The following is a 26,630-nucleotide window of genomic DNA, read 5'->3' as shown; positions in this document are numbered from 1 at the left end:
GGCCCGGGCTGGATTGGAACCCACCACCTTAGGTGTATGTGGCTGGCGCCTTAGCCACTTGAGCCACAGGAACTGAGCCTCTGCAGTGGGTCTTATGCTGAGGAAAGGGGATTGCACAGTGGAATCCCTAGACCAGAGGTTCTCAATCTTCCTACTACCACGACCCTTTATTTAATACAGTTCTTCATATTGTGGTGACCCCCAGCCATAAAATTATTTTCGTTGCTACTTCATAACTGTAATTTTGCTACTATTATGAATTGTAATGTAAATATCTGATATTAGGCGACCCCTGTGAAAGGGTCATTTGTCCCCCAAAAGGGTTGTAACCCACAGGTTGAGAACCGCTGCCCTGGACAGGTCCGCAAGGAGGTCCACATCCTAATGCTATTCAAAAACAGGACATTCATCTGTCTGAGAGCACAAAACTCCCTGACAGCTGAGGCTGAGACAGGTGGCCTGGCAGAAATGAGGCAATTCAGAAAAAAAGATAATGTGGACTCCTGAAGTTTCAGCTAGCTAACAGCAGGGTGTTTAGAAGTTTGGAATAGCTACTGTGGGGGTCCCCAACAACTGCAATCTCTGCTGAAGCTTCCTGAAAATAATGGACCGTGAAAGTCAGAAGGGTAGGTGACTCTCAGTCATCATCCCCCAGGAGACCACAGCACTAAATGTTGCAAAACCCCTTTCTGTGGCAGAATATTTACAATAGATTTGGTAGCTTATGCCACTTTCGTGTATGCTAGAGAGATATAAAATGTTCCATCCAAATTTCACACTAAGCTATATGTGTCTTGTCCATTCCTTCCCCCCTAATGAAATTGGGGAAGGTTTGGGAAGCAAATCTGGGCATTGAGATCTGTCATCTATATTCTAGGCAAATTCAACTTACCAATTGGTATTAAATTTGGCAGCAGGTCATGAAATAACAATAGGCCACATACGTTAGAGGTTTTTCTTTCTTTTTTTTCCCATTAAAAATATTTTTTTTAGAGATGGGGTCTTGCTGTGTTGCCCAGGTTGTACTCAAACTCCTAGGCTCAAGTGATCCTCCTGCCTCAGCCTCCCCAGTAGCTGAGACTACAGGCATGAGCCACCACACCCAGCTAAGAAGTTTATTTGTCTCCCACGTGAAGATGGATGAAGGCTCGTTTGGTAGTTCCTCTCCATGGAGTCTTTAGGGACCCATGTTCCTGCCAGCTCCCAGCTCCAGTAAGATTTAAGTTCCAGCCTTAAAGGGGTGGAGGAAAAGATAAAGAAAATGTAAACAGCAGGCATGTACCAAGTGCCCCCTAGAAGTTTCCTAGCGGTTGCTACAGTGTGCTCCTGCTGTATCCCATCAACCAGTGTGCTCCTGCTGTATCCCATCAACCAGTGTGCTCCTGCTGTATCCCATCAACCAGTGTGCTCCTGCTGTATCCCATCAACTAGAATTCTGTCTTGGGCCACCTAGGAAAGGGTCTGGAAAGTGTACCCTGGTCAGCCATGAGCCCAGAATGTAACTGTGAGCTCGTGAAAGGAAAAGACAGACAATGAATGGTAATCAGTCATCTCTCTCGCCTCTCTTGTTAAGGATACTGTCCCTTCAGTATCTCCTTTAGTTCTCAGGAGACAGCAGGAGGGGTGATTACAGGAATGGCTGGATCAAGCCTGACTGGTCAAGGGGACTCCCGGGCCCAGGAAGCAAGTGGCTGAGAAGAAGGGTGAGGGACAGCTCGGGACAGCAGTATGGGGTCTAGAGAGGCTGGAGGGACGAGCCCTGGAGTTGAGTGGGGTCTAGACAGGCTGGAGGGACGAGCCCTGGAGTTGAGTGGGGTCTAGACAGGCTGGAGGGACGAGCCCTGGAGTTCAGCAGGGTCTAGACAGGCTGGAGGGATGAGCCCTGGAGTTCAGCAGGGTCTAGACAGGCTGGAGGGATGAGCCCTGGAGTTGAGCGGGGTCTAGACAGGCTGGAGGGACGAGCCCTGGAGTTGAGCGCGGTCTAGACAGGCTGGAGGGACGAGCCCTGGAGTTGAGCATCTCCTTGTTGTCTCAGGAACAGGCTAGACTCTTTCATCGGCCATCTGAGCCCTCCCCTGCCACTTCCAGCTGTGTTTCCCACTCCTGCTTCCCCCACCAGTTTGTGTACACATCACACACACTTCCTGTGCTCCCTGCCCCACAACCTTGCAAGCTGCTCACTCCCTACAGGGACTGTCCCCTCCCTCCCATGTGCCAACAGCTTCCCTCCAGCCTCAGCCCCCACAGAGTTCCTCCTCACCAGCTGCCTGGGCGTCACAGCCAGCATTCACCTCCCCTTCCTCTGCAAACCTTTCCTACCTCCCTTCATGACAACTCCAGGGGCAGAGGAACCACACCTGCCTCCTCTTTGGGTCCCCAGAGCTCCACGTGATGACTTACATATGGGGGTGCCAGACCCATCTTTTTGGACTGAATGAGCAAAGGTTCCAGGTGATGGGATTTGGAGCTCGGGCTGGACAGTCGGAAGAGATCCAGACCCAGGCCAGCAGCTGAGCAGCCTGCTCCGGGCCTGAGCGATGAGACCTGGTCCAGCAGTAGCCACACCTCTGCCTTTTCCTGAGCCAGACATGTGCACATACCTGACGCACATCGTGGGGCCAGCCGAGGGAGAGAAGGGTGTGGCGAGGGGGACATTGAAATGTCAGTCCAGGTCCCGACCTCACTCACCCTCTTGCTTTTCCGGAAGCTTCTGGGCCTCGTCAACTGGACCAAGTTTTCGTTCGATGCTTCGATGCTTCCGAGGGGGACCAGTAGTGACATTCACCTTTCCCCTCTCTAACTCCTGGAAAGGCCCTCCCCATTCCCTAAATGTTTCCTAAAGTGACAGTTTGCCATCTGATAAACAAATGAAGGATAATGTGCAAGTAAATGGAAGAGGGCGGGCGTTCTCCCCAGAACCTGCCCCATGGTATTCGGCTTGTGAGAAAACGATTCCCTTAGCTCTGTTTTCAAGGAGAGGGGTATGATGGTGAAATGGGACAGAGGGTCGGAGAGGCAGGCAGTGCTGTGCTCAGCACTTCTCACTGGCAGGGCAGACCCGTGGCAGATCCCCCACCCAAGTAAGCTAGATAACCATAGATCTCAAGTCCTACCCAAAAATTCTGATTCCATGGCTGTGGAGTGGTGGCCCAAGGACTTACATTGTTTAAAAGCTTCCTAAGTGATCTGATGCACATCTAGGCTTTGGAACTGCTATAGACATAGGCTCAATAGAAATAAGAATTTTCTTAACTCCAAATCAGCTTTGAGGAGGAGCTGAGATTTGGGACCTCCCAGTGGTCCCCTGGTTAGCGGCCCCCTGGTTAGTTCACCTGGGTACTGTCAGGCCTGTCACCTGAAGCTGTCTCTGCACACTCAGTGTCTGCCCTTTGTCCCTCAGTGAGGGCGAGTCTGAACTCACACTGGCTCCCCTGGTGCAGCCAGTGAATGGAAACTTCGGGGCAGCTGGCTGGTTATTAGAACAGAGGGAACATTTTGGGTTGAAAGCAAGCAAGTAAATATTTTCTTCTTTGCCCTCGGTTGCTAAGTGAACAAAGTTGCCTCTATAGCGCCAAATTACTTAAAGTTTCAAGAGTTTGATTTCATTCTTTTTACTATTGTTTTCTTTTTGGACAGGCAAATTGGAAAGGAAGAAAAATTTGAAATACTTCCTTTATACTAAAGCATTTTTTAAAATCTCTTAATAAACTGGGTCTGTTCCCCCACCTCTGTGAATACATTTGAGATCATTTCCTTCTTGGCGACGTGCTGTTTCCCCTGCTGTGCCCCCCATCTCTCCTCAGTGTCTTAGTGCTGAAAACCCTCTGAGCAGTCAAGAAACCAGCTTTCTCTGAGGGCCTGGCTTTCCCGCTGCTGTCGTTTCTGGGCAGCCCTTTTAGAAAGGAGATGAGCTTATCACTTGCCTTGCAGAATGAGCTCTGAACACCTCGGCGTTGGTCCACCTGCCAAGGCCCTTTTCCTAGAATGAGTTGTCTGAAAGAAGAAGCTGATCTGCAATTTAAACAAGGAACCAGGAGAATCCCTGCTGGCGGAGCCAGATACCCTGAACTAATTCAGGAGGGGCCTGCTTCCCCACGGTGCGCGCACCCTGTCAGTGCATCACACTGCCCGCTTATCTGCTTTATTTAGTGTTATTTTCTTTTCATCCTGACACAATCTGATGGATTTCACAGCACTCACTGACTATGTCTCCATGACAGAATTTCTGCCTAAATAAATTGGAGCTGTGGCTTGCAACTAGTTGGGGCGGTTGTGTCTGCTCCTGGAGAAAGGTGTTGGTGCTGTGATCGGGGAAGCCAGAATCCAAGCCGCTCAGGTTCTGAAGTCAGCCCTGCAAGCTTCCGCCCAACTGAAGGAGAGGAAACTTTCACCTCTGGGGTTCAGAGTCCTCGTTAACTATTCTGACTTGAGCTGCTGAGGGGTTGTTTTCATTCCTCCCTAGAAATGAATGGAAATGTAAACTTTCTTCTTCCCATTTCTGTTTGTTATTTCTATCTGATACGTAATTAGGACCAGATGTTTGGAGAGACCAGACCCAATTTCTCCTCACCCTTTGTAATGCTCAGTCGAGAAGTGGTGCCGGTGGCCACAGGTCCTGGGCATCCTGACTCTCTTCTGCTTAAACTTTGGGCTGACTCCTTAAACTGTCTACCTTCTAGAAGCTTTAAATGCTGCGACCAACAAAGAGACAAGAGAAAACACTCCAGGTTCAAAACGTGTATTTTTGAATATCAGATGTGCACTTGGGTGACCACCAGAGCTGCAGTGTCTCCCATCCCCTCACGCTGCCCCGTTCCCTCACCCCTCTGCTCAACCTCTCCTGGGCTGCTGCTCCTGTCTGCCTCCCCTGAGCCTCACCCTCATCCTGCTTGCTGGGTAGGTAAGTCACGGATGTTACAGACATGCCCTTCTGACTTCTTCCTAGACATGTGCCACTGGCTGGCGGAGAGCTGAGTTCTCCATTCACTCCATCTCATTCTAACCTCTCAGCTGCCATGCTCAGTGGGCGTCCTTCCATCTTGCCCGTCTCCTGCTTCGACTTCCACAGACCTCTTCCTCCACCCCTCCCTTCCTCCACCCCACCCCCTCCTTACATTGAGGGGTTTCCTGCTTGACCTGGGGTACAGCATCACAGAGGGGAGGAACGGGCAGGCTGCTCTATTCTGTCATTCTCTGCAAACTTCCTCATTTTGAGGGCAGGTTGACGGTGGAGGCTAATAGGAAATATGTCCCAAAGATGCAAAGCCACAAGCTGGGAGCCACACGGATTCATCTTTTCATTGTCTGGGCTGCCCTCAGTCCCAACAGCGATAGAGAGGCCAGGTCAGGCCTTTGCAATTGTTAGCAGAAATCAGAGACATGTGTCATGTGTCTGTCCCTTCACCTGCTCAACTCCAGGAGGAACATGAAACCAGACACCTCAGGAACCTGAGGCCATGAGCTTTGGACTTCATTTTTCAGCCAGAGGGAGGGAAGAGCCGGAGAGGGAGGGTGGGAGTCCCCTGGAGAAGGGCTTCTCTGGCCACTCAGTTTATAGGTTTCAGCCACCTTTGTTCCTGCCCACCTGGGATTTGTTTATTTTCTGTTTTCTTGCTAGGAAAGAATGTTTTTTGAGCAGTGAGGGCCACCAGTTAAGTGCTTGGTTGCAAGGGGAGCATGCATTCCTGCCTCTCTGCATCAAGTGCCGTGGGCTCCTAGTCCCTCGTGATTCAAGATGAGGTGTGCAGCCCTGCTCCCCAGGTCCTCCTCAGCCTCAGCCCCGAGTGTCACTTTCATTTTCCATTGTAATGAAACTGTAATGAAGGTTGCAAGTGCGTCCACGGCAGTGAACTTGGATCTGCTGCTGACGGCCCCCGGTCGGGCTCGGATTCTCATTTTCTCCATCACAGTTTTAGGCCTCAGGGCCACGTAGTAGCCTTTTTGAAGGATGAATTCATTCAAAAACTACAAGATGGCTTTTAGTAAAAGCAGTGACTCAGAATACTATAGTAAAGCTGAGGGGAGAGAGGCATTTTCCGTAATTGGGACTGCCCCTGATTAAGGGGCTATTTTTGAACGGATCACAGATGTCCACCATCAGGGCAGTCAGATTAAGCGTCTGTGTGTTACAGTGATTTCCCATGATCAGCACTTTCTGTAGAAAGGTGTTGTTTTAGTTCACTAAATACCCTTTGGCTGGGGCCCTGCACGAGGGTCTGCCTGGTCTCTTTCAGCTGGTCGGCCTGGCCTGGTGCCCACGGAAACGGAAGCCTGCAGTAGCCCAGGTAGAGGGGGCTTTTTTGTTCTTCTCTCAGAATGGACAGGGCCGCTGTCACCCTTCCTCATCTCAGGAACTCTTCTCTCTCTTCCATCACCATTACCTTCTCACTTTCCTCTTCTTTATGATAACCCTCAGGAGAGGCCACTTCAGAGTGTCTCAAACACACATCAAACCCAGCAGGAGATACAAACGACACCGCACATGGGGATTCCACGTCTCCTACTCTCCTAAGCTTGATTTACTTTCTGAGATATTATAAATAAAAAAAAACAATCTCTGGCTTTGGAATGGCTGTTAGGGCTCAAAATCTTGCTTTCTCTCTGCAGAGTATAATATACTATATGGTAACGTCCCCCAAACTCCTCTCCTGGATCAAAAATGAATCACTTCTGAAGTCCCTGCAGCCCTTTGCCAAGTGGCATTACATTGAGCGTGACCTTGCGATGTTCAACATTAACATCGATGATGACTACGTCCCGTGTCTCCAGGGGATCACACGAGCCAGCTTCTGTAATGTTTATCTGGAATGGATTCAGTACTGCACACGGAAAACACAGGAGGTAGGTGGGAGAGGCGGGGGTGCGGGCATGGAATGCAAGTTTGAAAAACAAGGAATGTTTTTATATCTATATATCCATCTCTTTCTTATGATCTATGGTAGACTTATCAAAGAGGAAAAAATAAGACTTAGGTAAATGTTTAAGTTAAGTGAAATTAAATGGGACACTAAACATATGGTGTCTCTAATGCAGGAGGCTCCAGGGAATTTGTTCCTTCCAGGGGTCCTCAGACTTTTTAAACAGGGGGCCAGTTCCCTGTCCCTCAGACCGTTGGAGAGCCGGACTGTAGGCCCCAGGCCAAGTCAGCTGCTAAGCAAGACAGGTAGAGGCAGCAAAAACACCCGGTGGGCTGGATAAATGTCGTAGGCAGGTTGCATGTGGCCCATGGGCCGTAGTTTGAAGACACCTGCTTTATACCGTGCTCAGGGTCAGTGAAGTTTTAAGCCTCTACTTTGAAGCTTTGAAACATTGGAAACGTTTCCCTTTTTGAGATTTCCATACAGAGTGTATCTGTGCTGAAATCAGGAGGATTTACTGACCATGTTCATCGTGGACGTGTATATTCTGTTTAGCAATCAGATCGGTCCACCTCACTGCTGTGCTGGTGATTTATTTTCTTGTGTCATTATTGTTCATGCTCTGAGAGCACCCTGCCTCTCAAGAAATAAAATTAAGAATAGTGACTAAAAGAAGATAAGGCGTCAGCAGAGGAGGAGAAAGAAGGGGGCAGCACATGCAGGGAATGAGTTTGCTTCTTAGGGCTTGACAATCTGGGTCAACGGGATTGTGGACGGAGAAAGTGACTCCAAGTGAAAACAACTTCCTCAGCAGCTGATGCAGGGTGTGCTGTGTCCTGAGACACTAGCCCGGGTCTGTGACCTTTTTATGAGTGACTAAACGCACGTAGCAGAAGCAGCCGGTGACAGAACCGACCTTCTTTAGAGAAACCAGAGAGAGGCGTGTTGACAGCCTTGCCCCGCGCTTGACCTCTGTAGATGGCTCAGCTGTCCAGAGACTCTTTGGCTCCTCTGCCTGTGTCCCTGAGATGGCTCTGCTCTTTTCTCAGTTCCTTCATGAAATTATTTCATTTTTCTTGCAAAAGATACTTTGACTTTAAATTTCTTCAACATCCTTCCCCAGCCTCTTTCTTTAAAAGCCAACTTTGAACAATCCTTTTAATTTAGCAGTTGATTGTGGACTCACAGTCAGTGCAGAGGGCTTCTCGCTGATGGGAGGGCAGAAGACTCTGATTTGCACCCGATTGTACACTCTCTCTCCCTGCTGGCGCTGCCTCTCCTTTGCGTTGCCTGGTGCTAAGGTGTGCGGACACTCAGCTGGAAGCACTGACCGTCTTTATGACTAAAGGGCCGCATTCGAAATCTCAGAGAAGTAGGTCATCAGCACACCTTGTAGGCCCTTTTCTCTCCTAAAATAGCTTGCCCAGTTTAATTTTATTTTTTCCATGTCCAACCACAAAAGAAACTGCTACAAGAAGCAGAGGCCACCTTAGAGGAGACCAGATGACCACATGGGTGACTTAAAGAGCCTCCTCTGCCTCTACATTTAAGATTCTATGTTGGTACACATGGGAACCCAAGTGAAAGCTGAGTGGACATCCTTGCTCTTTCAGCCTTCAAAGCCCGTCGTGGACAGTGACGAGGACTCTGCCTTGGTGACTCTGTCTTTTGCTCTGTGCGTCCTGGGGAGGCGAGCCCTGGGAACTGCCGCTCACAGTATGGCCATCAGGTACCTGGGGGAAGCAGTGGTACGGGCCCCACCTCTGACATTTCTGACAATTTTGTCCATTGTTTTCTTTATTCTAAGGCAGGATTGATAATACTCCTTTCAGGTAATTCTTCCCATAACAAATTGTGTTGAGCCTTCAAGAATACTTTTTTGATGACTTTGATCTTTTTGAGTATTAGATTTGGAAATATCATTCATACACTACACTCTTGACCCTTCTGTGTTACTGAGGTGCTTGTAGATTTGTGGGGGAGAATCAGTGGAATCACCCATGGGAGGCACCCAGGTGGAGACCTAACAGAACTGGTGCTCAGGGTCTTAGTCCCCTTTCCCTTATTTTTCCGCACATCTGAGCTCTAGGCCAGACTCGACTCTGCCCTGTCTCTGTGGAACTTTGATTAATTGGATGCTTCTTCTGTTTTCCAAACTCTCACTCTACTGGATCCCCCTTCAGTAGGTCAACAGCCTGAGTTTCCCTTCTTAAAGAACAAAAACAAACAAACAAAAGAACGGAAACAAAACTGACCTCTCTGCTGGCCCCTTGTCACCCTCTGTCACTCTCCAGTCAACCTGCTCAGAGGAATCTCATCACTCTCCTCAGATCACCCACCTCAGTGGCTGGCGCACAGATTTCTTTGGTATTTAGCTCTACAGACCAGCAGCTCTGAACTCTGCTTGTTGGTTAGAATTGCCTCAGTGGGTGGTTCTCAGCCCCAAGTGCACATTAAAATCTCTTGTGGTGATGCCCAGGCCTGACCCAGTCCAGACCAATTCCATTATAGTCCCTGAGGGTGGACCACATGTCTGATTTTTTAAAGCTCTTCAGGTGAGTTCAGCAGGCAGCCAAGATTGTGAACCATGCAGACCCAGGAGAAAGCGTGCTTCTATGCAGCCTGCCCTCCCTGGCTTCCCCTGTACTTGGCCTTTATTCAGTAGGTCTGCACTATACTGATGTGGTGCGCCGCAAAGGGGGTTCTTTTGATATTAACTGGAGTGAGTTTTGTGTTGATAGGGTTGATCATAACTTTGTTAAGGGAAGAACCCACTAATCTATTTGTTTAACAACGCTCACACCCCTGGGCCGTCAGGTAGACAAGTCCATGGAGACTCTTGCTGACAGTTTCTGAATGTCCTTCCTGAAAGGGACAGCTGTGAGTCATTCTTGGGGCAAGTTGTCAAGAGGTGTCATCACTTACGACTTGTGAACGGATAAAGGGTAAAGTGTGGTGGTAGCAGCTCTTTCCATTTCTCTCTGGAGTCACCGGAGGGAGAGGTAAGAGCTAAAGGTGGTTGGAATTTGTGACATCAGCAACTCTTTCAAGTCCCCCCTCTCAGAATTTTACCATTTTCTTTATAGGCGAGAAATGCCCAAAGGTCTCACTCTTAAAATTTCATAATGCCTGTTATGGGCAAATTCTGTGCAGAGGAGCTGAATGGGCTCCAGTCTCTCCCTGTCCTCCAACCTAACTCGGCTCACACCAGAGTCAAACCATCTGCTTTGCGGTCATCTGAGACTAATTTGATGATGGTTGGAAGTCCAGCAGAAGGCTTATTCGTGGGCTTTGTAAACATTATGAAGTAGCCCCCGAGCAGGCTCCTTGTAAAACTATAAATAGAGAATAGTGTTTGGGAATGGCTTCAGAGGACCTTGCAATTAAAATCACAAAAGGAGTCTTCAGATATTCATAGCACCTGGGCGATGGTTAAACTAATACAATGCCGCCTATTGTTTGATCCCTGTGAGGGGTTTTATAAATTTCAAGTGGCAAATAAATACTGCAAGACATTTTTTTAGTTCATATCTAAGAGATTTTCAAAGACTTTTTCAATCTTGTTCTTTGCGTAGCTCGCTCAGCGCCCCTGATCTGGTGTCTGCCTCAGTTCTTTTTCTTTGATTAAGCACCATGCTTATCAGCTGCCTTTTTTAAACCTAATTTTGATGGGATTCCCTTTGTTTCAAAGAGTTTCTCATATTCAATGTCAGTTCTATTCATTGCAAACATGATGATGAGGTAAATCTGGGGAGAATCCGTGCAGTTTCCCGGGGAAAGACGTGATTACCTGGGACAGGTTCCTTTACTGAGCAGTCCCATGCCACAGCAGAATCCTAGGAGGCACTGTAATTCCAATGCTTAATTTACAAAAGGCAACTTCTTTTACATGCTGCCATAGCTGCCGTCTGAAATCCATGAGGTTCTCACTTGGCTGACTGAGCCTGGGGACGGGGCGGGGTCCAGGGGGTGGAGCCTGATGGGGCCCCACCTCTAAACCAAACAGGTGCCTGTGCTTCAGGTTTCTTAGGTTTTACTTGGGGGGAAAAGAGACCAGAGTGCAAAAAAAGTTGTAAACACAGTTTTTGTAGATACAAATTCCTCTTGAAAAAGGCCATCTCCATTTGTAGTCTTACTGATGGTGTTTGCCATATGGTCACTAACACTGAGTATTCCAACTTTTTAGATTTTTTCTAGTCTCACAGGGAAAAATTATGTCTCCTTACTTGAATTTGCATCCATTTTTTATCACGAGGGTAACAGCCTCTGACATGTTTACTGGCCTTTTATATTTTTTCTGCAAAATTGCCCATTTAAATGTTTTACTCATTTTTCTTAAGTACTTGCTGATATATGGCAGGTATTTGCAATTAAGACAATAATACCTTGTTATATGTGTTAAAATAATTTCAACCCAGCTGCACTTGTCTTATGCTTTTCATATCTTTTCTAGTTCATTTTTTTCTTAGTTTCTAGTTTCATTTTTTTTCTAGTCTATCTTATCTTCTCTGACTCATTTCTTTTTTCCTTTGGTAAAACTTTAGAATCACTTTCCATAAAAACCTCTACTAGAATTTTGATTGAGATTATGTTGAACCTACAGATTAATTTGAGAAAACACAATGAACACTATTTGTTAATATAGTATATCTTTCAGAAAGCTTAGTTTTTTCAGTACCCTCAGTAAAATTTTATCATTTTTTAGGGATCTGTAATTTCTTCATGTACTTATTTCTAGGCACTTTGTAGTTCTATTGCGATTGTGAATATAATCATTTTATAATTGGTTACCTCTGGTATACAGGAAAGTTTTTTTTTTTTAAATATTGGTCTTTTTCTAGGCACCACCACTGAACTGTTATTAACATAATAACGTGTCAATTAATTTATTTTGATTTTCTGGTAGAAAGGCATACCTGAAAATGATGACAATCTTGCTTTTTTTTTTCTTTCCAGTGTTTATAACTCAAGTCCTTTTCCTTATTAGATTGGCCATGACCTAAATACAATGTTGCAACAGGTGGGCAGGTGTGGCATTTCCCTCCTGCTGCTATAACAAAGTACCACAAACTTGGTGATTAAACAATATAGTTGTATCATCTTTCAGTTCTGGAGGTCAGAAATCCAAAATGGATTTCGCTGGGCTGCAATCCAGGTATCTGCAGGGCTGTCCTCTCCTGAGGGGAGAAGGCCTTCCCTGTCCTGCAAGGCTGCCTGGTTCCTGTGGCCCTTCCTCCATCACAGCCAGCAGTGTTGAATCTTCTAGCCTTTCTCTGACTCAAACACTCTCTGTCCTGCCTCCTTCTTTTACATGTAAGGGCCCTTAAGGTTGCATTGGGCCCAGCCAGACAATCCGGCTAAGCTCCCCATCTTGAGATCTTCCATTTAGTCACATCTCCAAAATTCCTTTTGCACTGTAAGGCAACAGGTTCACAGGTTCCAGGGATTAGGACATGGACATTATGGGGGGTGGGGGGGTATCATTCTGCTAACTATAGCATCCTTGCCTTAATCCCTACATTAATGGGAATGAGTTTAGTATCTTAGCACTACAAATAAGGTTTGGTTTAGGTTTCTATTAGACCATTTTTATTAAGTCTAAAACTTTTAGCAGGACAGGATACTGCATTTTGTTTAATTTGTGGGCATACATTCTGACAGTACTATTCTTCTGCCTAGATCTGTTAATGCAATGGATTACATTACTACATTGGTCATGGGTTACATGAATAGATTTTCTCATGTTGAAACATCCTTGCAATCCTGAGATAAGCTCTGTGTGGTCATGATATATTATTCTTTTTATATAGTGATGGGTTCAATTTGCTAATATTTTAGTTAGTAAAATTGTATCCACATTCAAAGTAAGAATAACTCATAATTGCTGTGTTGGCGTGCTTTCTACCCTCATATAATTATAAAATCTGGAGCATCCCCTCCAGTGTACTTTATGACCCTGTAAGTCAGTCTCACATATTTGACGTTAGTGAGCACCAAATGATTGTGAACACGGACTCTCCCAGGTAGGTCTGATGTAGCAACCTGGACTAAGCCACCAGCCCTGCTTCACGTGACTGATGTGTTAGGGAAATGTTTGGACTTCACAAAAGTGACATGGCTCGTGATCCTCAACAAAGAGAAATGTGTGTGTGCAAAATGAGGAAGAATGAGTAAATTGAGAATCATCTTAAAGGAGATGCTGAGTTCAAGTGAGCAAAAGAGCACCATTATGTGAATTCTTTAAATAAAATAAAACAGATATTGGTACATTATGGAGATAGAATAGGTTAATATGGACATTGACAAGCAAGTGCTAATAATAGTTTAAATTTGAAGTTTGTGATGTATCTCCTTTGAAGATTTGTGTTCCCCACTGAAGAAAGCCACACAGATAGGAGATGTTTTGTTACCAGTAGAAAGTCACACTAGTTTCCCTGACCCCAGAGGCTAAGAGATGGCTTGATTCCTATCTTCAAATACATGAAAGTTAGTGAGTGTCTGGCTTGTGCACAGTTTATAGAGATGGCTACACTTCACAGCAGCAACAGGTTTGTTTGCAGAAGCAAATACACTACGTCTTGAAATAGACTAAGCTTCTAAAGAGATAGAAAGTTTCATGGCAAATTTGATTTTGGAAAGTGACAGGAAAACCAACCAAGCCTAAATGTGCTCTGCCAAGCCCCAGCTGCTGCCTGTGGCAGAGGTCGCTGTATCATCTGAGGTGCTACATCTATCGTCTACCCACTCCTCTCGCTCATGGTGCCCAGAGGAAACAGTGCTCTTCAGAAATCCTGGACATCCTCTCAGCTTCTCCTCCTGAGATGAGGCCCCTAGCTGGGGCCCACCATCAAACCAATGAAGGTCTGCTTGCCTGACTGGAGTTGGAGATTCTGAAGTCAGAATCTAGTGTCGAAATAGATAAATAGAATGGAGGATCCTGACCTAGAAGATCAAGATCAGGTTATCAAACTGCAATCAGAATCTTGGAGCATGGGGAAAATACCTAAGTTGAAATCATAGGGAAAAAAAGATAGCCTAGAAAAAGGAGCAAGAATTTTGGGGACCTTAAATTCCAAGGCAGTGTGGAAAGGCCCTCCCACCCTGGCCTGCTATGGGCCCTCCCCATGCCCCAGCTCCCTTGTTTCCACGAAATGTTTTAACATCTTTAGAAGACCCCATGCTTTCTGGGCCCATGAGTCCCAAACCTCATGTTACCCCAGAATCTCCACAGGAGCATGATCAGAATACAGAGCCCAAGTCCCCGTCATGAAGTACTAATGTGGAATCTCTAAGTCTCGGGTCTGGAAATCTGTGTGATTCTGAACAAGCTGCCAGGTGATGAATTCTCCTGCAGCCACGCGGACACTGGTCCTCAGATGAGCCTTGGGGAGCATTTTGCACTAGACAGTAGCAATGGATCCAGGCAATGCTGGGCCTCCAAGCACAGAACGATTGGTGTTAAAAAATCATGAGTCAAGTGTAATAAAAAGAAAAAAACAAGCAAAATTATCATCAAATCTTGCCTTTTATTTTTTCTCATTTGGTAATTACTATTTTACACTTGGGATTGATTTGAAGCAGTATCACTGATATTCTTCAGCCAATGTGAATTCTTTCCAATGATTATATGGGATTCTGCAGTCTGAACATGCCTGGTTTATATCTGGAGGCTGCGGAGCCTGGATGTTGACCTCTGAGAGACGCTCATTCAGGGGTGGAAGTGAGAGTAGCATAGAACTGGACACGTGTGACGGATGCGCTCTGCTGGTCCAGGCACAGTGCTAACACCGGTGGTGAGAGTCAGTGCCACTCACCCTCTCTCAGGCACCAGAGAGGGCCTGGTAGGTACTACTACTGGCCTGATTTTGCACCTGGAAACTGAAGTGCAGAGAAGCAATTTGTGCAGAGTCTCACCATGCAGAATCATGCCCAGACCTCAGAGTCCTGGTCTTACTGGCCACAAACCTCCTCCAGAAGCTTATCTCCCCCAGCACCAGGGCACCACCATTTCCTCCTTGCCTGCTTACGCTCCCTGTGACCTATCCAGCGTGACCTGAGCTCAGGGACACTTCGCGCCTGGGATGGGCACCTTGCTGGCTCCTGCAGACCCAGTGCCTTTCCCATTGGACCCAGTGGAGGGCCCACTCTGCGCCCTCATGCCCAGCGGCTTGGACACATCTGCTGCGTCTTTCAGCACAAAATGAGTGCTGGATATTGACATATTCAGAATTGTCCACCCCCCACCCCATCACCAACATGTGCCCCTTGTTCTCAAATCACACTTGTGCACAGGGAACCCCCACATAAAGACATTCTCAGCAAGCCCCTTACCAAGCCTCTAAATCATATGCCTGAGGTACTAGATGTTAAGAATGAGCACAGAAAGGAATTGATGGTGAGATCAAGAGACAAGTTTCGGAGCCAAGACTTAAGCTTAGGTCTGGAGCTGCTGGCTCCCGTCCCTCCAGCCCTGCGGGGCCATATGCTGCCTTGCAGTGTGGCACCTGAGCTCAAAAGGAAGTAAAGCACCTTGGAGCTATTTAAGGGATGCCGTGTGCTCTTCACAGAGTGTTCTTTACCAGGTAGGGCAAAGCTGGGCTCCCAACCAGGGCTTGTCTTGATTTTACAGCTGATGGAGTAACTTCCTAGATGATATAGAGAATATGAAAGCAGGATTACTACCCTCAGTTTACGGTGTGGGCAGAACATACACAGCAATTTAAATGTGAGGAAGTAGCTGGAGAACTGACCTTGAGATGGTGAGGTGGGGGTGAGTTCAAGTGCTGCACCTGCAACATTTTTACTTCTCTGCTCAACTGAAGCCTTCAAAGGGATTAATCGGACCATTTTAACATAGCTTCTGAGCTGGCCTTTAACAGGATGGCTCCAGTTACCGTTTTCGTTGTTATTGTTTTGTTTTTCTGAGAGTCTCACTCTGTTACCTAGGCTAGCCTCCCATGGCATCATCATAACTCACAGCAACCTCAAACTCTTGGGCTTGAGCCATCCTCCTGCCTCAGCCTCCTAGGTAGCTGGGATGACAGGCACGTGCCACAATACCCACCAGGTTTTTCTATTTTTAGTACAGATGGTGTCTTACTCTTGCTCAGAGTGTCTCGAACTCCTAAGCTCAGGCAATCCACCTGCCTCGGCCTCCCAGAGTTCTGGGATTATAGGTTTGAGCCACCGTGCCCAACCCCAGTTACCATTTTAAAGGCCACTCCGTGTTTCCCAGAGAGGTAAGGGAGCCTGAGGCAGCCAGAGGGTTTTCTCAGGTGCTCCTCCAGTGTGGCATACAACACCGAGAAGTTGTTCCCACCCATCTTATCCTCCTCTTCCACTTTTCTGGTTCGTTTCCTCTCGTATGAAAGGGGTATGATAATATGCATTGTACATGTATGTATGAGAATGAGAGGAACCTGGGGAATGGAAAGCATTTAGTTAGCCACAAATCACTAGAAAAATATAATCTATTATCCTTCTTTCCACCTCACTTTTAGTTGCTCAGGGATTGTGCTAGTCACCTGGATCAGTGCTTTTTTGTTTGGTGGTGGTTGATTTTAGAAACAGGGTCTTGCTCTGTTCCCCAGGCTCCTGGGCTCAAGCATCCCTTCTACCTGAGCCTCCCAAGTAGCCTGCCACCATACCCAGCTTTCAGTGTTGCTTTTGTTTGGGGAACTACAGCAGGAGAATGTGGTCAGGAGTATGGAATTAACCGTGACACCACCATATGTTTGCTGGATTCCACAAAGGCAAATAAAGCACAGGTGAAGACAGTTTGCTGTAGTTCCCAAGGTAGAGATGCTGTCTGAGCCTGGGACAGTGACTTAGGTCCCGTGTGAGCCTGGGGCACACACTCTCTGAGCTCCTCCACTACTAAGTAGTAAACAGGGGGAGCCCAGGCTGCAGATCACACTCAGCGTCTGCACAAATTCTGCAAGCGCTATAAACAACGCAGTACTCAAGGCCTGTCCAGAAAATAATCGAAATGAACAAATCCATGTTTGGGTTGGGGATCCCCTTGTAAGTCCTGCAAAAACTATCCCTGTAAAAAAGCAGTTTCTCTCCGAACCCTAAGATTCACAAAGACATGACTCAGGATAAGGGCCCCATTTCCCAGCATCTGAGGTCCTTCTCGCCCAGTGCTTCTGTTTCTGAAAGAGCCCAGCCGGTCGCAGTGGCAGATGGGCACTTAGGGCTGTGGGGGTCTGTGTGGCAGGTGCTGTCCTGCACATTGGAGCAGCGTCCCCAGCCTCTCCCCACGAGACACCAGTAACACCCTATATCTGTGGCAACACCCAAAAAATGTCTCCATATATTCCCAAATGTCCCCTGAGGCCCCAAATCAATATCAGGTTGAGACATACTGTGAAGGAGGGTGCAGGTGATGACCTGGCTGAGCTGGTCAGGGATTCTGGACTGTCAGGATTTCATAAGGCAAAGGCAACCTCTGGCTGGACTAACCTCAGATGGGAACTCTTGTGGATAAAGAAAGCCGAGATGAAGAGTGGGAAAACAACCCTTGCCTCAACCGGCCGGCTCCAAATGATCATCGCCATGAAAGGTGAGGGGCTGGGACACTGAAGTGGGCAGAACCCACTGAGCCACAGCACTGGGCTGACCCCAAGCCAGAGTCTTGGCAGTGGCCTGGTCTGCAACCAACAGCTGTGGCCTCCAGCCAGAGAGCAGCCCTTTCAGGAAGGTCGTGAACAGCTGTACTGCGCACTGACCACCCCAGCCTCCTGGGTACACTCGTCACCACCAGGTGTGCCCCATTAAATAGCAGGCTGAGTGAGGCACCAGCAAGGCAGCAAGTGAAGGGGCACTCTGAACTCAGTGGCACCGCGTTACCGCCCAGGCAGGGCATCCAGCACACCAGTGTTTCCATTGAGTAGAGAATGCAGTTGGGTATCAGCTGCTCATTACCATTTCTCTGTCTGTTTACATTTCTGACAGCATCTGGCCTTTGCATGGGGCCGTGGAGCCCCCACATCTCGCTCCTCAGTGTTGGGTGTGCTCCATGTGCACATGCGTCTCTAACACATGATGACACACACGTGGATTTTGTTGGGTGGCCGCGTGCCCTCTGTGCCCCCCTGCAGTCCCACACTACTGGCTGTGCTCCTCCCTGCTCTGCTGACTGCCCGGCTGATGAGCCATCATGGGCCGTCCTACCTCACACACACAGGGCCTTGGCAGTGGGTGGGGGAGCGGGGGCTGTTTCAGTCCTTGTGAAGGCCAACCTTGAATGCGACACTATTTCTCCTTAATAAAAACCACATTCCAGCTGTTGGCCTGGGGGTGGAAGCCTGTCATTTCTCAGTAGAGTCTTAAAAAGACAAAATCCTGTGAAGTTCCAAGCCAGAAATGTGCTGCAGGTGCCCGGAGCCCTCTGCACTCTGCTCCCCCTCCTGCCACAGCTCGCTGCTTCCCCTCCTCGCTCTCTCCAGGGAGAGAGGCAGGTAATGAAACACCTCACTTCCAGGCTGTCTCCATCTCGAAGGTGCTGGGGGTAATGCCCCCATTTAGTGGACTTCTCAGGCTTGCCACGTTGCAAATAATTTTACTGCAATAGCCTGAAGTACCACAATGCATCATTTTCTCTGAAAATAGAAACGCTCAAACCTCTATTGTTGGGGGCCTTAGATGAGAACCCAAGCATCTCAGTGAGGCTGCTGTGGAGACTGAGTTCTCCCTCCTGGTGAATGATCAGAGGGCGGCTGCCCTGCCTGATACTCTGAGCTCCCTGCTGCGTGGATTCCTCACGCTTCTGCTTCTGTCTGGGGATGTCATCTGGGTATCTGGGCACGTCCTTTAATCTTTGCCCCCAACCCTTCCCCCACTTCTAGACGGAGACCTTTCTCTTACGCTGGCACAGACCATCCAAACCAGCAGCATGGCCTCCTAATTCTCTCCGGAGTAGGGCCGTTTCTTTCAGGATTTAGCTCACCCATTTTGGTAAGTAGCTCCTAGCTGACAATGGCAGCATTTCCGAATGTTTTCAGTTGAGAGTAGACAGCCATCCTCATTCGTGTTCTGAACTCTCCACTCTCAGCATTAGCCTTCCTGCAGCCTGGCTGTGCTGTCCCGTCAGGGCCCTCTTGATGCCTCCTGGGCAGTTGCTACAGCTCACAGCCCCAGGAAGCTTTGGGCTGCCTCCTGGAGCTATTTCTGAAAGGTTCCAGGCTCCTCCAGGCCACAGGACTGCCCCAGGAGCCCAGCTGACTAACCGCTGGCTGTTCACATTTCCCTAGTCTGCTCTGAGGCCACAAAGCCTTATCATCTTTCTCAGGGGAGTTCCTGAAGGAAATTAACGATACTGGTACATTTCACAACAAAATGCTAAAATAGCAGTCAGTGGAACTATTTCCCCGGTGGGCGGGACTATTGTGCTGTGTTGAATCAATAGTCTTACTGAGTGAGCGAGCTCCTTAAGTCCATAGGAGCCGCCATTCTCGGGGGTCCCCTTCCACACGCACTGCCCAGCTCCGTCTGCCGCAGGTCGCCCCACCAGGGATGCTGTTTCTTATACTTGCAGCATAACTGCCTCACAGGGATGTTAGAGGCCCAGGCAGCTGCAATGGAGAATATTAATAGAAAGAAAAGCTAAGAAAGGAGGGATTGTTCTTCCCCCGCAGAACACAAGGCAAATTGCTTTCCCAAACCTCCTCCCCAAGGTCATCCAAAATTTAAAGGCCCCAGCCCCTGAGAGATTCCCCCTGAGAAGCATTCCAGTTCTCCATCCTGGCCACACTCAGTGATGTGCAGGAAATAGAAGCAAGGCAGGAAGAGCCTAGAAACAAAAACCTGGACAGCCCTGAAGGAGCCGTCTGTAGGCACTCATTTTAAGCCTCGAAATTCTGCGTCATCTTGTAGTCATTAAAAAAAGGGTGGGACTGGTCAGTGGATGTGCTCTAAGAACCTAAATGAACCATTTAAGGTTTCATTCGGTTTTATTTCCACTCTCTATACTGTGGTAGGGTCTAGTTTTTTAATAGGAGTAACAGCCCCCAAATGATGTCAAGAAATAACAAAGAATAAAGGTGCCCGGCTATGGCACTGTGAGCCCATCACTCCTAAGAAGGGGATAGCTGTGTGCCCGGCTGTGGCACTGTGAGCCCACAATCCTGAGAAGGGGACAGCTGTGTGCCCGGCTGTGGCACTGTGAGCCCATCACTCCTGAGAAGGGGACAGCTGTGTGCCCGGCTGTGGCACTGTGAGCCCATCACTCCTGAGAAAGGGACAGCTGTGTGCCCGGCTATGGCACTGTGAGCCCACACTCCTGAGAAGGGGACAGCTGTGTGCCCAGCTGTGGTACTGTGAGCCCACAATCCTGAGAAGGGGACAGCTGTGTGCCCGGCTGTGGCACTGTGAGCCCACAATCCTGAGAAGGGGACCTCTGTGGACTATTGCTTGTGGTGGGTATGCTGCACTACAGCCTTCTAGCTTTGAGTGCCCACATGTGAGGCCAGTTGCGACCATGACCTCCAATGTCACATTCAGAGATGAAGCACTTCCCTGGCCCCTGAAATGACTGAGTGTGACTCCCATGCCCTGACGCTAGCAGCTGTCATGAGGTCTGAACACAGGGTATAGAGTCAGGCATTTGGTGCACTCAGGTGAGTCCAGAATTTTCTTTCTTTCCTTCCTGGATCAGGCTAAAAATATCGAGATAATTCTTCAAGTGGAACCAACAGGTGACTCAAACCTTGCTCACGACAACAGGTTTCTGGACATTTGTTCAGTGCAAATTGACAGTGATGGGGACTTTGTGTTACAGCCTGGATTCTTTCCTATATGGCCTCCATGCCCTCTTCAAAGGTGACTTTCGGATAACAGCACGAGACGAGTGGGTGTTTGCTGACATGGACCTACTACATAAAGTTGTCGCTCCAGCCATCAGGATGTCCCTGAAACTTCACCAGGTACAAATTCTTTAAAAAGAAAAAAAAATCTGAATGTAAGGGGGGGGGGGGAAATGGCCTTTCTCTGCATAGAGAATGAGTTCATTATACGGTAACTAGGCACTGAGGCCACCAGATGGCCTTGATATTGGCCAATGACTGTTTGCCCTCAAGAGCAGCTAAGAGGTGGCGATATTCCACTGGGAAGGAAGAGGGGGTATTGGCCAAAGCCTGGCATATCAGACTGTACCTGGAAGTCAGAGGAACCTAAGCCGTGAAGCTCTTTCCTAGTATGTTCCATCGGGTAGACCAGTGAGAAGAGGCCAGTGAGAAGAGGCATTCTGTTCCCACTTGTGATTCAGAAAAAGAAAAGAGGAAAATGTAAGATAAGGAAGGCCTTAGCTTTGGAGGTCACTGGCCAGTCACATCTGCCCCCTTCCCGCAGGTACCAGTTCCTCTGGTCCCCACCCAGTGACAGGTATGACTTCTTTCTGCAGGACCAGTTCACGTGCCCTGATGAGTATGAAGACCCCGCGGTTCTCTACGAGGCCATTCAGTCCTTCGAGAAGAAGGTGGTCATCTGCCATGAGGGCGACCCGGCCTGGCGGGGCGCGGTGCTGTCCAACAGGGAGGAGCTGCTCACCTTGCGGCATGTGGTTGACGAGGGCACCGATGAGTACAAGGTCATCATGCTCCACAGAAGCTTCCTGAGCTTCAAGGTCATCAAGGTATGGTGGAGTCCTGCTGGCACGTGTCTGAGAAGAAACAGACTGGAGGTTGGGACCAAATCACGAGCGGAGCAGTCCTCTGTCCTGTTGGGAGGAGCAGTCTCAGGGGAGCAGTGGCCAGTCACCAGGCAGGGTCAGGGCCGGGCTGGGCGCCGTGATCACCCGACAGGGCCAGCAGCCCCTGAGAACCAGCCTGTAGGCAAGGACCTGGACCAGAAGTCCTCCAGACTCACAGGTGGGCGGGGAGGAGCAGAATATAGCCTGTTTTTAAAGACTTTATCTTCTTTGGAATTCCAGACCTTTCTCTTAAGCTTTGCCAGAGCCTTTCCCAGTGACTCCTCTTTCCACATAACTTCCCATCACTAGGCTACAACAAAACGTGTCTTTGTTTTCTCTCAGTTTCCCCATGAAAATCACCTCATATCCATCTCTAGGACAGCTATCCTGGTTCCACTCTCAAAAGAGCTTCAGGCCAAAATGTTGTGGTCCCAGCTGTTCAGCTGTGGAGTCCTGCTCACTCCCCATGGGCCGTGCTCTGTCCCCAGCCCGCAGGTTAACAGAGAGTGAGGGCCGTGGGCCGCGCTCTGTCCCCAGCCCGCAGGTTAACAGAGAGTGCGTGCGAGGGCCGTGGGCCGCGCTCTGTCCCCGGCCCGCAGGTTAACAGAGAGTGCGTGCGAGGGCCGTGGGCCGCGCTCTGTCCCCGGCCCGCAGGTTAACAGAGAGTGAGGGCCGTGGGCCGCGCTCTGTCCCCGGCCCGCAGGTTAACAGAGAGTGCGTGCGAGGGCTGTGGGCCGGGCAGCAGCAGGAGCTCGTCTTCCTCCGCAACCGCAACCCCGAGCGTGGCAGCATCCAGAACAACAGGCAGGTGCTTCGGAACCTCATCAACTCGTCCTGCGACCAGCCCCTGGGCTACCCTATGTACGTGTCCCCGCTGACCACCTCCTACCTGGGGACCCACAGACAGCTGAAGAGCGTGTGGGGCGGACCCATCACTCTGAACAGAGTTAGGACGTGGTTCCAGACCAAGTGGCTGAGGTAGGTGGCTACAGCAAGGGCTTCTGTGTAGATGCCATGGGGGGCGTGGGCCGCCCTCCTGCCTGGGGTTTGAATTTCACTGGCAACCCCCATTTCTCACATGAGGAAAACTGCTGTACCCAGGTGACAGCTAACTGATGGTTTGCTTCAAGTGGTCTCAGGTGGTGTTTGAGTCGGGCGAGAGTCTCCTCCCCCCACACTGGCACAGGCTCAGAACCGGCTCAAGCTGCTGATGGCATGGGGACTTCAGGAGCGAAGTCCACAGCTGGTGCAGAGGCTGCCCTCTGTCTCCCCTCCACTCTTCCCTCCTGGTTGTAGAAGGGAGAATGCCTTCTGAGGCCCCCTTCTCAGAAGTTTCGCCATAGTAGGGCAGAGCTCCTTGTTGGGTCTCAAAGCTGAGGGTTCTTACAGGAAGGTGGAGACTGCAGCTCATTCACCCAGGGACAGTCTAGTCTTTTTTTTTTTTTTTTAAGACTGGGTAGCGTCCCATGGCATCATAGCTCAGTGCAATCTCAAGAGATCCTCCTGCATCAGCCTCCCAAGTAGCTGGGACTATAGGCACCCCCCACATCACCCAGCTAGTCTTTCTATTTTTAGTAGAGATGGGGGTCTTGCTCTTGCTCAGGTGGTCTTGAACTCCTGAGCTCAAGGGATGCACCTGGCTCAGCCTGCCAGTGCTGAGATTACAGGCGTGAGCACTGTGCCGGCCTATAGTCTTTCTTTTATTACATGCTGCAACCTGGGGGAAAAAAGCCCCTTTCCCTGCTGTGTTCCCGGTGAGCTGCTCACCTGGAGAGCATCTGTCTGCCTTGATTTAGACACGGCTGTGGCAGGCGTGTAAGGGCCTTGGAGACGTGTTGGTGACACTCCCCACAGTGCCTCTCTCTCCCTCCCACAGAGTGCGCAAGGACTGTAACACCCGCCAGCACAGCAGCAGCAATGTCGAAGACGCGGATGGCGGAGGGGCCCCTGGGGCAGGAGGCAGCCATGCCCGGAATGGTGGCAGCCAGGAGAACAGCACGGAACAGCCCAGAAAAGGTGGATCCCGTGAAGGGACACAGGGGACAGGTGGGTGCAGCAGGCGGCCACGGGGCTATTGCTGAGGACCTGTTTGGTCATAGTGAGAACATTAGGAGTTGGGCTGTCATTCCAACCCTGGAGACTTCCTTCTCGGAATACAAGTCAGCAGTGGGCTGATAGATGCTGAAGCTTTGCTGACTCTTGTAGGTTCTGCTCAGGAAAAAAAGCAACCCTCTGCTAGATTCAGCTTTTCTCGTTTATCCATCTGTCCATGACCTTGGCAGCCACCTGTGCAGGGGGCGTTCATTCCACCCCACCGCTCACTCAGTGACTGTGTGCCTTCTGCATCTAGCTGTGTCACAGCCACTGAACCACGTGGCACCCTCACGTCCTGCCTGCCTCTGCGGCGTGCATAGACAGCCGCCTGCCATGCCTCTCCTGCTTCTCTCTGGTTTTCACCTTCCTCCACTTAGGCTCCATGTTTCAGAGACTCAAGAAAGAGGGGAGGAAGGGTGCCTGCAGACAGGAACAGAGGAGGGAAGGTGGCGGTGGCCAAGTCTGGGCTGAGTCCAAAGTTTAACATCCTGCTTAAGGTGATACCCAAATAGTTAGGCTCCAACAGAGGGAGGACATTCTGAAACCCCATGAGTGGTGCTGCACTGGGGAGAGGGTGGTTGGGCTGGAGATTCTGAGGGTTAGCAGGGAACGAATGTCCTAGGACTGCGGGAGAGATAGATGCTCTGCCCTGCTTCTGCTAGTCCTTTGTCTTTGCCCTCTAAAACCTGTTAGTGGTTTCACCTTTGGCCTCTGGTCCTCCTCACCATCCAGAGCATCATTTAATAAGTGCCTCTGTGCACTCCCCTGGCCAGCTCGAGTGCACAGTCCCCACCTCCCAGGAGTCCCCAGAACAGAGGGGAAGGGTGAACTGAGAAGGCAGGATTTATAGAAACATGAGAAAGAGAAGAGACAGAGAGAATATACAGAGGGAACAAAAAGAGAGGGATGGGGGCGGCAGGTAGGTGGTGATAGAAAGGCGGGTGACACGTATCAGCTGCTCAGAAGATCCACCTCCCTGCCCAGCAGGGTGCCACCTGCCCTAAGCCCCACAGAGCACTGGCCAGACTGCCAGTGCTGTAGCTGCTCCCCCCACCCACCCCTCTCACCCCACTCCCACCCCACCAGGCCCAAAGTCTCTCATTACTTGGTCAACATTTGTTATCTCATGAAAACTATGTTTCAAGATCCTGTAGTGATTTCTCAGATGGGAAAATACAAGGCAGGTTCCAAATGGCAGAACCCCTAAGTGTTTGGCCTTGGCCAGTGCGCGTAGGTGATGTGTGTGGACAGAGAAAGGCTGGAGTGGGGGTTGGTCAGAGGTACGTAAGCATGCTGGACAAACCTTGGGCCTGGTTTCTCAAAGCTTCGTAGATAAAATGGAAACACTTCCTTCCAATTCTTATGCATAGGATAGTGTCTGCAACTGGCTTTGGCCTGGAAAAGCTGCTGCCCCTTCCTGGCCTCAGACACTGGACATGGCAGACACTGCTCTGGGTCACTGTGGGCTGTGCCTGGGGAGATCAGAGGCTTGTGGCAGATGTCAGAGCAGGGTCTTCTCAAGCCCAAACCAGCTGTTACTTTTTCATTATTGCTTCTTAAAATGCTCCTGCCAACACCACCCTCGGCTTCCCGTGCTTGACAAGTTCAGGAGATGTGCCTGGCGATGCTCCCCATGACCCCCAGCCTGGGCTGCACCTTGAGTTTCCCCTGGGTCTGAGACTGTTGTCCTGTTGGGGGTGGGGTGGGAACTTGTGTAGCCCTGGACCCAGCAGCAGCAGCAGCTCTGGGCAATCCCCCCTTGCTGCCACACTGCGTTCATGGGGCCCCAGTGGTATTCCCTGCATCCCTGCTCCAGTGAGGACATTTGGTGACAGTGACAGTTCTTCGTGCCACTCTGCATTGGTGCCATCCCAAGTACTCTACATGCGCACGTTCCCTTAGTCCTCAGTGTGACTTGCAGAGATGGGGCACTTCCACTGTCCTCATCAGAGAGGGTAAGTCACTGCCCAAAGTCACCCAGCTAGGAAGTGGCCAGTCTGGGCCTCAGACCACGGAGCGTTTACCCCAGAAGCTAACTACCATGTACCATCTCGTGGCTCTGGCCAGCAGACACCGCCTGCCTCACGTGTCCTTGTCCCCAGCCTGGGGAATGAGTCGATGGAAGCCAGTGTTTACAGAAAGCCTAGTACACTGCTCTTGCTCCCACTCCTCCATCTGTGCTGCTGGCAACGCCCCTGCCCAGTGTAACTTTGTCCTTGCCCCAGCCTGGCAATGGCTCTGCTTACAGTGGTCTCTCTTCTGACCCTGAGAGCTGACAGAGCTGACCCCTGTTTCTTCCTGAAGCAGCTGGCCAGGGCTCCTTTACTTGTCACCGTGGGCAGGGAGGGGACAGGGTGGGACAGGGGGCTGCCGCAGGTCCCTTCCTGGCTTAACAAGCTGACGTGCCTGAACAGAGGGCAGTGCAGTCCACAGATGCTGTCTTAGGGCTTGTGCCCCCAGCAGAGGGCTAGAGCGCTGGCAGGGGTGAGGGGAGGTGGAGGAAGACCTGGCCCCTGCCCCTCTCTGCTGTTTCCTCGCTTGCTGTCTTCCTCTCTCTGGCCTCTGGTGCAGCCTTGACAACTCACAAAATGAGAAACTTCATCTCCAAGTAGCAGACACAGTGTTCAGTGTTTTATTTTAACACAGGTCAGTTCATATTCTTCACTGAATGATGGCTTCAGCTCAGAACAAGCCTGTATCAGGGCGCGAGGGCTGCCCCAACAATCACCACAGCCTGGGGGTGCAGGGAGTCTGAGACAAGGTATTGGCAGGGTTGGTGCCTCCTGAGGCCTGTGAGGGGACTGTCTCAGGCTCCTGCCTGGCTCCTGGTGTCCCTTGACTTGTAGAAGCCCCACTGTGACATCTGGCTGCTTCCTCACTGGAGCCATCTCTGTGCTGCTGTGCCCACACTCTCCCGTTCCATAAGCATCCTGGTCATACAGGACGGTGGGTCCACGTGGCACTCCCCCTCCCCACACTCCACAGCCATC

The 26,630-nt window shown here is 49.8% G+C and overlaps 1 protein-coding gene across 1 annotated transcript in view; it reads left to right on the top strand.

Moving 5' to 3' along the window:
* PCNX2 (pecanex homolog 2) overlaps window positions 1-26,630 on the top strand; it is a 340,225-nt gene that overhangs the window by 305,829 nt on the left and 7,766 nt on the right. Inside the window, exons 28-33 of the mRNA XM_003797465.1 lie at window positions 6,607-6,840; window positions 8,471-8,586; window positions 20,638-20,782; window positions 21,259-21,489; window positions 22,250-22,524; window positions 23,423-23,592. Coding sequence (XP_003797513.1) covers window positions 6,607-6,840; window positions 8,471-8,586; window positions 20,638-20,782; window positions 21,259-21,489; window positions 22,250-22,524; window positions 23,423-23,592 — 1,171 coding nt within the window. The remainder of the gene's footprint in view (window positions 1-6,606; window positions 6,841-8,470; window positions 8,587-20,637; window positions 20,783-21,258; window positions 21,490-22,249; window positions 22,525-23,422; window positions 23,593-26,630) is intronic.

The sequence above is a fragment of the Otolemur garnettii genome, unplaced genomic scaffold (assembly GCF_000181295.1).
Source record: "Otolemur garnettii isolate 467f Iridium unplaced genomic scaffold, OtoGar3 scaffold00116, whole genome shotgun sequence".
Classification (NCBI taxonomy): Eukaryota; Metazoa; Chordata; class Mammalia; order Primates; family Galagidae; genus Otolemur; species Otolemur garnettii.
Note: the sequence above shows the minus strand (reverse complement) of the source record. Positions and strands in the feature narration are given on the sequence as shown.